The sequence below is a fragment of the Delphinapterus leucas genome, chromosome 11 (assembly GCF_059928025.1).
Source record: "Delphinapterus leucas isolate spDelLeu-1000000601 "Yukka" chromosome 11, BTC_Dleu_Yukka2, whole genome shotgun sequence".
Taxonomy (NCBI): domain Eukaryota; kingdom Metazoa; phylum Chordata; class Mammalia; order Artiodactyla; family Monodontidae; genus Delphinapterus; species Delphinapterus leucas.
In genome coordinates this window covers 9,967,371-9,980,508 of record NC_143139.1, presented here as the reverse complement: position 1 = coordinate 9,980,508, position 13,138 = coordinate 9,967,371, and the positions used below count along the sequence as shown (strand labels likewise).

The window sequence follows — 13,138 nt, the reverse complement described above, 5'->3', positions numbered from 1 at the left end:
AAAATTAAAAATGTTCTGCTTCAAAGGACACCATCAAGGTGAAAAGACAATCCACTGGGAGAAAATATTTGTAAATCACAGATAAGGGACTTACATCCAGAATATATAAAGAACACTCACAACTCAACAATAAAAATACAAATAATCCAATTAGAATGTGGGCAAAGTATCTGAATAGACATTTCTCCAAAGAAGATATACAAATGGCCAATAAGCATACGAAAAAATGCTTAACATCATTAGTCATTAGGGAAATGTGAATCAGAATCATGAGATACCACGTTAAACCCACTAGGATGGCTATATAATCAAAAAGACAGCCAAGAACAAGAACTGGTATAGATGTGGAGAAATGGAACCCTCATACCTTGCTGTTGGGAATGTAAAATGGTGGCCACTTTGGAAAACAGTTTGGCAGTTCCTCCAAAATATTAAACACAGAATTACCATGTGACTCAGCAATTCTACTTCTAGGTGTATCCCCAAAAGAAATGAAAACATATGTCACATAAGAACCTGTACACAGATGTTCAGAGCACCATTGTTCATGATAGCTAAAAAATGGAAACAACCCAAATATCTATCAACTGATGAATGGATAACAAAATGTGGTATATCCATACAATGGAATATTATGCAGCCATAAAAAGGAATGGAGTACTGATACATGGTACAACATGGATGAACCTTGAAAACATTATGCCAAGTGAAAGAAGCCAAATATAAAAGGCCACATACTATATGATTCCCTGTACATGGAATGTCTAGAATAGGCAATCTATAGCAACAGAAAGTAGATTGGTGGTTGCTTAAGGCTGGAAGGAGAAGGAGATAATAGGGAGTGACTGCTAAAGGTTTTTTTGTTTTGTTTTTAATTAATAGACTTTGTTTTTTTAGAGCTGTTTTCAATTCACAGGAAAATTCAGCAGAAAGTACAGAGTTCCCATATATCCCCTCTCTCTCTGCCTGCACAGTTTCACCTATTAACATCTTGCACTAGTGTGGTACATTTGTTACAACTGATGAACCCCATGTTGATATATTATTAATAAGTAAAGTCCATAGTTTACTTAAGGGTTCACTCTTTGTGTTGTACAATTCTATGGGTTTTGACAAATGCATCGTGTCATATATCTGCCATTAGAGTATAATACAGAATATTAAAATCCCTAAAAATCCCCTGCCCTAAAAATCCCCTGCACTCTACCTATTCCTCCCTCCCTCTCCCGTGAAACCTTGGCAACCACTGACCTTTATTACTCTACAGTTTTGCCTTTTCCAGAATGTCATATAGTTGGAGTCATATAGTACGTAGCCTTTTCAAACTGGATTCTTTCACTTAGCAATATGCATTTAAGTTCCCTCACACCTTTTTGTAGCTTAATAGCTCATTTCTTTCTATTGCTAAATAATATGAATAACATTCCATTATATGAGTATAACAGTTTGTTTATAAGCGTTTCTTTTGGGGTGATGAAAATGTTCTGGAATTAGATAGTGGTGATCATTGTACAACTGTGTGAATACACTAAAAAATCACAGAATTATATACTTGAAAAGGATGAATTTTATGGTATGGGCTATATTTAAAAATGACATGAACCTTAGAGGCAGGAAGAATAGCAGCAAAGGAAGAATCAAGGTGGCGCAGAGACACAAGCAGATGAGAAAGACCACGAGGGAGGGGAGGGGTCAAGCATAAAGCTCCTAATTTATGAGTTTTAAAAGACTGAGAATTAAGATAAAACTACTGCATTTAGCCAAGAGGGAGTTCCTGATGCCACAGGCTCCCCAGTCAACGGGTTTAACGTCTGTGGAAAGCAGAGGTGTGATTGTAGATGCCCTTTAGGGGCTTCTTCCAATGAGGAGGACTCCAGTGTCCAGATTAAATCCTATTCCAAAGATTCTTGGATCATTTTACTTTGGCTTTTTAGGAACAAACAACAAAAACAAATTCAGAGCTAAATCTGGGCGTGCAGGGAGCAAGCACTCACTGCGGGCAAGGCCTTGAGCTAGGCCTCCACGTGTCAGGCTCACGTTATTTCACACCAGGGGAGGTAAACACTGTTATCCTCATCTTTTTCAGGTAAAGAGGGGAAATTTAATTTCTTTATTTAACAACCATTTATTGAACACTCACTTTGCCCCAAACACTGTCAAACTCTAGGAATATTAATGTAAGAAGATAGGGTCCTTATCTTTTTTTTTTTTTTTTTTTTTTTTGCGGTACGCGGGCCTCTCACTGTTGTGGCCTCTCCTGTTGCGGAACACAGGCTCCGGACGCACAGGCTCAGCGGCCATGGCTCACGGGCCCAGCCGCTCCACGGCATGTGGGATCTTCCCGGACCGGGGCACGAACCCGTGTCCCCTGCATCGGCAGGCGGACTCTCAACCACTGCGCCACCAGGGAAGCCCAGGGTCCTTATCTTTAATATATTTATTAGACTTCTGAAATGCAGCAGACATGAAATAAACACCATTATAAAGGGCAGGATATCAGTACATACAGGAGTCCTGCTGGGAGAGGGATGCACACACACACACACAGATAAGCATAGTGATCTCTTTATTTCATGGATATAAGATCTAGATAGAACCCAAGTCCCCTGATTAGCATCACAGCAACTGACTCGAGATGCTCAGTTGTCACAAGCTGACTCGCTATCATCAAGCGTGACTATCCCCTTCTAGATTCCTAGGTAGGACTCATTAACCTGAACACATAACTCCCTGAAAAGGCTCTAAAGCTGACAGAGGCTTTAAATGCAGTGCTATATTAATGCTACATAGTCATTAATTTAATGACTGGATTCATTTAATCCAGCTCACTGTGACATTAGTCACTTGATGGAGGGCAGCGGTGAGGAGGTTAACTAACAAATTTTTTCATTTTATGCGTCTCTGAAATTTCCCTCTGCTATTGGCGACTCTCTGTGCCCACCCACTGAAGTCATGCCAGTTTATTCCTTTACAACATGTCTGATTCAGCTCTTCTTCTCTATTCCTACTACCTACATTACTACCCTACTTACAGAGTATGGCCGTGGGTTTCCCAGTGGGTCTCCCTCCCATCCCTCCTTTTCCATCCTTACTTCCCTGGTTAATCTGTCTTGCAAAGAACTGCCAAGTTAGCCTTTCTTTTCAGCTTATTAAAATAACTTTAGTGTATTTTTTTTTCATTGTGTAAAAGTAATACCTGATCATTATAGAGAGAACAAACTTTAACGGCCCTTTGGCCATGTCATGCTCCAGCTCAAGGGAAGGCCTCTGGCTCAGCACTGCTTACCAGGTCACCAAATCCAGAATACTGACTTCCTGTAGCTGCTGTAACAACCACCACGAAGTTGGTGGCTTAAAACAACAGAAATGTACTCTCTCTGCTCTGGAGGCCAGAAAGCTGGCAGGGCTGCTGCACCCCCTCCAGAGGCCCTAGGGGAGAAGCCATCCTTTGCCTCTTCCGGCTGCTGGCAGCTGTGAGCATTCCTTCCTTTGTGGCCACGTCAATCCAACCTCTGCCTCTGTGGTCACACTGCCTCCACAACTGTCTGTCAAATCCCCCTCTGCCTCACTCTTAGGGGGACACTTGCCATTGGATTTAGGGTTCACCCAGAGAACCCAGGATAAATTCCTCCTCTCAAATACTTAACTAAATCACATTTTTGGCCATATAATATTCACTCTTTTACCATATAAGGGGACCGGTTCCATTAGCACATGGATGTATCTTTTTAGAGGCCACCATTCAGCCCACCACATCCAGGCTCCTGCTCACCGAGCCAATTTTCTCTTTCGTTTTTCCCAACAAGTCATGCCTGTGTCCTTGGGGAGCTCACCCCACGCCCTGCACTCCTACCTATACTCACCATTTCTCTAAATGCTCCCTCTCCACCCCTGCCCCTGCCACCGGATCCAAACCTGCAAATATTATGCTCCCTTTGGTTAGGGCCAGCCCTGGCCCTCTTTCTGTGAAGCTCTTGCTGACAATCACCTTCTGTCCACACATTATTTTTCGTCTCCGAATCTCTGGAACATATAGTCACCATCATGCTGAATTTACACGGTATACTGGTTATTTTTAGTGGTCTCACAGATTTAAGTTCTATCTCCTCCAAGTGATGTGCGCACCGCAGGCACAGAACCTGTGTTTTCTATTCCAATCCCCACTGTATCTGGCCCAGAGCCAGGCATTTAAAAGGCATTTATTAAAAGACTGATAATTGGATGAATAAATGCAAAGAAAAATTAGCAATATTTTGCAATTTAATTTAAATTGGTATTACTATGACCACCACTACCACCAGCTTATAGAAGTTGATAAAAAAAAAGAAAACCAAACCTCTCTCATAAGGGATATAAAATCTCAAAAACCAATCAATAACTTTTATTATTTTACCACGCTTTTAGCATTTATTTACATCCTAATGCTCTTAATTCTTTTTTTAAAAAAATATATTTATTTATTTATGGCTGTGTTAGGTCTTCATTGCTGGGCGCGGGCTTTCTCTAGTCGCAGTGAGTGGGGTCTACTCTTCGTTGCGGTGCGCGGGCTTCTCATTGAGGTGGCTTCTCTTGTTGAGGAGCACGGGCTCTAGGCACGCGGGCTTCAGCAGTTGTGGCACGTAGGCTCAGCAGTTGTGGCTCGTGGGCTCTAGAGTGCAGGCTCAGTAGTTGTGGTGCACGGGCTTAGTTGCTCTGTGGCATGTGGGATCTTCCCGGACCAGGGCTCGAACCCATGTCCCCTGCATTGTCAGGCGGATTCTTAACCACTGCGCCACCAGGGAGGTCCCCTAATGCTCTAATTCTTAAGGTGACCTATAAAAGTTTCAAGTTGTTAAGTCTAAGAGAATTACTGCATTTACATGAAGTGGCAGCATCAGCCCCAGCTAAGAAGGAAAATAGCAGGAAAGCTTGTTTCACTTTTCTTTTGAAGACATAAAGTGAAACGTTATCTGCCATCGATTAAAGAAAAATAAGATAGATATGAATGCAGCCAGCCACTGCTCTTTACCACTTTAAAGAAAAAAACAAGGAGCTATGCTTTCATTTGTGTCAAGGCTCCCATAACTTCCTTCACAGCTGTTGGTTAGGCTTCTTCTCTTTTCTTATTTACCAGATCTTCAGGAAGAGAGAAAGTCTAATCACATCTTCCTGCTGCTAACCCTTCTGCCAGTTTTTCTCATCAACAGAGGAGAAACAAGATAAAGCAGGCATTTCTGACTGTTAACTCCTGCCTCTCCTCTCCCGACCCCTAATCCTCCCCTTCCCCAGCTATTACTGTTTGAAGTTAAATATAATACATGTATTTTAGCAATGCCCCAAACTGTTACAAACTGACTCAGTAAGAGTGGCCTACAGGCATATCTCATTTTATCGTGCTTCACTTTACTGCTTTCTTTTACAAACTTAAGGTTTATGGCAATCCTGTATTGTTGGATGATGGCTAGCATTTTTTGGCAGTAGAGTATTATTTAAGTAGGGTATGTACTTTTTTTTTTAGACATAATGCTATTGTATACTTAATCGACTACAGTATAATGTAGACATAACTTTTATATGTACTAGGAAACCAAAAAATTCATGTGACTTTGCTTTATTACATATTTGCTTTACTGCAGTAGTCTGGAAATGAACCCACAGTATCTCTGAGAGGTCGGCCTGTATACTTAACTGTCTTTGTTTCTTTACTACCCACTCTTCCCCAACCGCTACGTTTTGGCTTCTGCCCCATCACTCTGTTGAAACTTCTCATGCTAGGTTCATAAACAATCTCCTGTTTTTGAAGTCCAATGGATACTTTTTCACTAGTTACTTTACATGGAATAACAACCTTTTTTTTCTGGTTCTCCTGTATCACTAACCTCTCCTTTTCAGTTTATTTTGCTGAGTCATATTCCTTGGCCTCTTCTGATCATTTTAAAGTTTTCCAGGGTTCTGTCTCTTTAGCTCTCTCTTCTGTCCACCGTCTTCATCCTTCAAGGATTTTATGCACGCTGCATCAACCACAACCTACCTTGTAATGGTCTCTAGCATGGTCTTCAGCTCAGGCCTTTCTTCTGAGCAATCTAACCAAGCTGGTGAGGAGTCACAGAGGACCAGCATTTATTTTGAACCCATTATGTACTACGATTTTTTTAACACATATATAACATTTAATTCTCACACTAACTCAATAAGGCTTTATTAACACATCCAATTATAGGTAAAGAAATACAGTTCTGAAAAGATGAAAATAATTGGCCAACATAAACCATAGCAATATTTTCTTAGGTAAGTCTCCCAAGGCAAAAGAAATAAAAGCAAAGATAAACAAATGGCACCTAATCAAACTTTAAAGCTTTTGCATAGCAAAGGAAACCATCAACAAAAAAGACAACCTACAGAATGGGAGAAAATATTTGCAAACAATGCGGATGACAAGGGGTTAATATCCAAAATATTAAACAGCTTACATAACTCAATACCGAAAAAGCAAAAACCCAAACAACAAATGGGCAGAGGACCTAAATAGACATTTCTCCAAAGAAGACATACAGATGGCCAACAAGCACATGAAAAGATGTTCAACATCGCTTATTATTAGAGAAATGCAAATCAAAACCACAATGAGGTATCACCCCACATCTGTCAGAATGGCTATCATCAAAAAGTCTACAAATAATAAATACTGGAGAGGGTGTGGAGAAAAGGAAATCCTCCTACACTGTTGGTGGGAATGTAAATTGATACAGCCACTATGGAGAACAGTATGGAGGTTCCTTAAAAAAACAAAAATAGAACTACCACATGACCCAGCAACCCCCCTCCTGGGTATATATCTGGAAAAGAGGAAAACTCTAATTCAAAAAGATATATGCACCCAGTGTTCACAGCAGCACTATGGCAGTCCACAGCCAAGACATGGAAGCAACCCACGGGCCCATTAACAGACTACTGGCTTAAGAGGATGCGGTGTATATATACACATACAAGGGGATATTACTCAGCCATAAAAAAGAATGAAATATCGCCATTTGCAGCAACATGGGTGGACCTAAAGAATATTATACTTAGTGAAGTAAGTCAGACCAAGACAAATATTATATGGTATCACTTAATGTGGAATCAAAAAATAATACAAATGAACCTATATACAAAACAGAAACAGACTCACAGACATAGAAAACAAATTTATGATTACCAAATGGAAAAGGGAGGGGGGTAGGGATAAATTAGGATCATGGGATTATCAGATACATGCTACTATACACAAAATAGATAAGCAGCAGGGATTTACTGTATAGCACAGGGAACCATATTCAATACCTTGTAATAACCTATAATGTAAAATAATCCAAAAATATATATATATAACTAAATCACTTTGCTGTATACCTGAAACTAATACAGTACTGTAAATCAACTATACTTCAATAAAAAAATAATAATCTGTCCAAAATCATAATAGCTTTAAGTGGCGGAAATTAGATTTGAACCCTGGTTATATGCCAAAATCTATGTTCCTTCCTGATTGGACCATCTGCCTCTAGTCTTGTTCCAGTTCCTACATCTCTACCCTAATCCAGTCTCCATATAGCCATGAACATTTTTTTTGAAAACACAAATCTGATATTATCACCTTTGCTTTAAAATCCTTTAATAGCTCCTCAACAACTATGGTGCCTTGGTTTTCAAACAAAATTCAAATTCCCAGGCCCTGTTCCCCAAAATTCTGATTCAGTCTTCTTTATTTCACACTTTGAAAAATACTGGCCCAAATTTCTGAGCTTAACTTGCCAAGCAAATCATGATCTGGCCCCTGATTATCCGTCCATCCTTATCTCTGCCCACACCTCTACTTGTGCCTTATGCTCTAGCTCAGGGATCAGTAAACTCCAGCCCAAATGGCAAGCCAAAGCCAGCCTGTTGCCTGTTTGGGGAAATAAAGTTTTATCAGAACACAGCCATATCCATTCATTACATTCTGCCTACAGTTGCTTTCACGCTGCAGTGGTAGAGTTAATTGCGACAGATCGATCACATGGCCCACAAATATTTACTATCTGCCCCTTTAAAGAAAATTCCCCCATTCCTGCTCTAGCTTGTAGCAAAATACTTATTTCCCAGTGCAGTATGCTTTAGTATAGGACATTCCCTCTTTCCCATTTTCTGAGGGAATCCTATTCTTCTTTACAGATTCATTCCTACTGTGTGAACCCATGTCTGACATACCCAGTCAGGCATCCATTCTTAGTGCCCCCAAAGCACTTTGCCACGACCGCCCTCATTTCTTACCTCACCACGTTGTAATTATTTTTCTGTATGTCTGTCTAGCCCACTGAAACATAAGCTCCTGAGAATAATTATAAACTCTTACCTGTCTTTGTATCTCTAGCACAATGCCTCGTATTACATACATATTAGGTGTCTAACAAATGTTTGACGATGAATGAATAAATGAACAAACTTTTAGGAAAACCTTAAAGAGCAAAACATTCTGAATAAGGTTATTTAAACTTAGATTTCAACTGATATCTGTAGAGGTACCCTAGTTAAAATGTACCCGTAGCCTGCGCAGGTAAGGAAGGCAGATTTAAAACATGAATATCTACTGTCTAGTTTGGTAAACGAGCTGGCTCTTCTGTCTTGCTATCATGGAAAGCACGGATAGAGCAGGAGGACAGAAAAGGAAGAAAGTCTCTGGGCTCTGTGGCACTGCCCAAGGAAGGTAGTTCCAACTATAGCAAAGGATGGCTAAGGGGCTGACAGGAGGGACTTCAGGGGCCAAAGGACAGCTCTGGGAATGTCAAAGAGATTTTTGGCCAGGTTAAAATTTTTGTGAGAACCAGCAGTACTCAGAACAACTGAATGGAACAAATGACCGAAGGGGTAAGGAAGGTATAAGAAACCTCATTTTCAAAGAATCATGTGGAGCACAGGTGGAAAGGAAGTATGGAGGAGAAGGGCAGCCCATCTTAGCATCCTGTGGCCAGTGGCTGACACGCTCTCTCACCAGTCCCTCAGCTGGAACTTGGTGCCCTAAACTGTCAGGCTGGGCAATACAGAATGGTGGTCTTTTACCAGCTTAGTCTGCGGCAGGAACACAGCTGGTCTAGGATATCTCAAGTTACTCATTCATTCATTCGATAAACATGAAAGTCAAATAGAAAATAAGAAACCCTCTGTCTATGATCAAAGCCTCTGAAAATAACAGATTTCAGTTTTCTTTGTAATTGAATGCAGCACGTTAGGGAGAAGAGGCTTTCATAAAAACAAGCGCTTTTTCTTAGTGGTGGACAAGCAGGTAGACTCAGGACACTACCTTTCTCATACAATCTGACAGTTAAGGGCACAGTTTTAAGGTCGTTTCACGCCCCATCCCGTTGTCCCTGTCCCACTGTGGGGCATAGTTAGGAGCAGAGGGTAGCATGGGGGAAACACAGCTGCAAATGCCATGCAACAGCGCACACTTAAAAATTACTAAAATGAGCATCTCAGGTGCCTACTGCACTGTGTTAAAGACCGAGGAAGTCCCTGGCAGGTAATATGATAAGGATAATATTTTCTGAGTGCCTATCATGTGTTAGACTCTGTATTCGATGCTTCATATGCATTATCTCTAATCCTCAACAAAGCCTGGGAAGAAGGTATTGACCATCTAACAGATAGAATGGAAGCTCAAAAAGGTTAAATAACTTAGCCAAGATTTTTGCCTTCCCAACTAGCCTAAGTAGAAATCTATTCAATCAGAATTTGAGATCTGCTACTTAGCACGTCCCCAAGCCCAGTCTGTCTCTTGCTTTGTTTCCCCCTTAGCTGTAGTCTGTATACTCTGGCTGGCTGGCTCAATAGAGCAAACTGATTAATAAAGCCCAGGTACATCTAGGGCAGTCTCCTTAATGCCACTCTGTTCCAATTCAATTCAATCACTATTAACCAGTACTCTATGATGTAACGTAACAGGCACACTGCTACCTACCTGGAAGGCAAAGCTGCACTCCCATTCAAAACTGTCCTGCCCTGACTCCAGGAACCTAGACGGCAGAAGGTGGAAAGCTCTTGGCAAACTCATTCACCACCACTGATGAAAACAACTCAGAATACAGAATCTTTATAAAGGGATTCATCACATCATCATCACGTTTCCTGACCTGCTCATTCAAATACTGCCTCTCTGTAACTGCTGCACCTGCCCACTTTGTCCTCTTCCTGTTGCCCTGGCCTTGCTGTCAGCCAGTTTGTCATCTTTTATGCTCTCACCAGCACAACCACCATATACTACTTTCAAGCCTATCCCCTTATACAGGGGAAAATGGAACCTGAGACTCCATCACCCATACATAATGTGAGGGAAAAGTGTGTTTTGTGTGTGAGTATGTAGGTATCTACTAGGAGGAGAATACAATTTTGTGGGACTGTAACAACTAGAGCACAGGGAAAGGCAGGCCTAGGAGCCTTTTTAAAAGACTGTTTCATACCACCTGACTGCTGAAAGAGCAGTCCAGTCTTGCTGTACGTGGCATTTAAATATTACTCAACCACAGCTACGACATGTATTCAAAGTGAAAGTAGTGTATTCACAGAGGCACTATCCATCCAGAGACATCTGAAGTGGTTTTTCTTTTCCGTAATCATTAAAGATTGAAGAAACTGCTGATTTTTAAATACCGTCACAATACAATGAATTAATAAAGAATGAGTACTGAATTCATTTTGCTTAGCTATGAACCTTCTAAGAAGTTATGAAAAGCCTAGCCCCCAAAATCAACTTCACTCTTTAGGCAAAACCGTAACACTTTATACCTTCCACAAGAGCTTGCCTGTTTCTAGAAATAAGTCCTATGTTATTTTATAGGTAGATAAATAACTCAAAATCCTATGTATTTTTCTTGAATTTATTTGAGATTACTGAAGACTCTGAGAAAGTTATTACATGTTTCAAAGGTTCAAAAAAGAAACAACCGAAAATTATGTAGAATATACTGTGAGAGTCTCAAACCGAGGACATAAAAGAATATGTTGCTTTAGCATCCTTTCCCAGCCATATCCAGGAAAGATAGTAGATACAGTATTTGGACTTAATTTCAAAATTAACACTGAAAGATCAAGCTAGCAAAGGTTGTTATGGAAAATTCTCTTCTGATTTTTCTGGAAAACTTTCAGAACTCCTCCTTTCTGTCTGGGAAATACCACTTCCTATTAGGAGGGGTTTGCTACTTCACAAGTAAGCTTCCTCTAGGTGAGTCCTGATTCCAGAGTACTGCCTTGGGCTTTCCCTGCTTGCATTTCTCTCGGAGCCTTCTGCAGGAACAGGAAGAGGAGATAAGGTAGAATAACAGAAGCAGCACAGAGAAGATGGAAATTTTTTCAATCTCTCTGAGGATGGGTGAAACAAAAACTTGATAGCAGCAAAATGTTACTGGTTAGGTGGAAGGGGAAAGGGTACCCAAATGAAGGAAAAAGCTATCACAAGCGGCATGCCAGAGAGTGTGGAAAGTAAGACCTCTGGAAAGCATAGGGAAGAGTGTCTATTTTGAAAACTGGCAAACTCTAGAGTCTGATTCCTTAAAAAAAAAAAAAGTCCAACTTCCTAAACACTCTAAAACATCGATAAGCTGATGATAAATAAACTGACCATCACTGTCTTCATGACATATAACTAGACAACACTAACGCGGACAAAGGTTATACATAAACTATATGAATTAACCAATAATGAATACTGTCGGTCATCTTATCGTCATAGGGATAAGTGATCTGGATAGGGAAAGGGGGATGGGGATGGAATATTAAGATAGATTAACAAGAAGGAATTCATTCCTTTTCCTGGAGAAGGCTTTCTAGAGGAGGTTGGCTTCCAGACTCTGGACGAATAGCAACAGGAGCTTGGCAGAACAGCTCAGAGGGGGAGTGAACCGATTATATGAATGGGGCATTGAGTAAGGGAGCCTGGGAGAAGAAAGGGGGACCGTCAAGGGGAACAGGGCCGGTTCAGGGTGCCCTAGTTAAGGTCTCCAACGTGGAGAAAGGCTGGGTGGGGGCAAAGGAAGGCAAAAAGAAAAAGCACAGTAGTTTCTTCACTTATCTCGGGAGGACTAGGGTTTACACTACCTGGAAAAGCTGACCAACAGGCTTGCCCTGGGTGTGATTTTCCAGAGGTGTGGGCCCTTGCTGGAAGAACGCAGCCCGCTGTTCCCTCAATTCCTGTCTGGGTAGCTGGGGTCATAGCTGGAAGCGCAGAGATGTCTTAGGCCGGTGTCTCTTGGGTGCTGCGTGCGTTACGGGGCTGAGGCTCAGCGGCGGGACGGGCACTTAGCGACAAGCAGGCGGCGGCTGCAGCAGCTGCGCGTGCAAACCCCGGGACTTACCTTACTGTCATCCATCTCGGCAGACAGGCCAGCCCGGCCGGGCGCTCCCTCCCCCGGCCCTCCCCCGGCTCAGCCGGCCTGGCCCGGCCCGGCCCCAGCCCCGGGGGAAGAACGGGATAAGGTTCTGACTGCCTCCTCCTCTGGCCTAACAGTTCGCTTCCCTGATGCCACAGTCACGGGGACGAGGGACCAGTTCAGGGATGGCAGAGCGGACCCTGGAGGCGGCGCAGAACGCCTCCCTTCCCCGCGGCTGCCTCCTCCTCCCCCTCCATGACAGGCTCTGGCTGTGTTTACAGACGCCCTGGAGAGAGGCCCGGACCGCAGAGAGGGCGGCAGCGCGGCGCGCGGATTGGCCGCTTCGGCTGCCGTAGCACCGCGGCATTCTGGGGATTGTAGCTTTCGTTACCGCGGTCTCTGCGCGGCGAACCGAAAAGGAAACTACGATGTCCACAGAGCCTCAGAAAGGCGTCCGTTTTCCTGCCGGCGAGCGCTACGCAGGAGGGGCCGAAACTACGTTTCCCACAATGTTTTGGTCCCTGGGTTCCAGCGGTCCAGGCGTAGGGAGGGGACCCTAGGAGCCCCGCAGAGGCGGACCTGAAGGAGGGGCCCTGGGAGCAGGCCCTCCTCACAGACACCGAGGAAACCTTGTTTATTTTAAAAATTCAACCCCCCCCCAAACAAAACAAACAAACAAAAAACCTAAGAATGCGCAATGGTGCAGCTCCTTCTGGAAACCATTTGACAGTTCCGATATTAGACATAGAGTTACCATATGGCCAGCAATCCCACCGGAA

The 13,138-nt window shown here is 42.5% G+C and overlaps 1 protein-coding gene across 5 annotated transcripts in view; it reads right to left on the bottom strand.

The window, feature by feature from the left end:
* The window catches only part of CREBL2 (cAMP responsive element binding protein like 2), a 59,246-nt gene extending 46,579 nt beyond the window's left edge, over window positions 1-12,667 (bottom strand). For 3 of the 5 annotated variants that reach the window (XM_022577628.3, XM_022577627.3, XM_089920333.1), the window contains exon 1: window positions 12,345-12,665. In XM_022577628.3, coding sequence (XP_022433336.1) covers window positions 12,345-12,359 — 15 coding nt within the window. In that variant the 5' untranslated portion in view covers window positions 12,360-12,665. Of the gene's footprint in view, window positions 1-12,344 lie in introns of all 5 variants that reach the window. The other 2 variants (XM_089920332.1, XM_022577629.3) reach the window with 2 other exon arrangements.
* Between the last annotated feature and the right edge of the window lie 471 nt (window positions 12,668-13,138).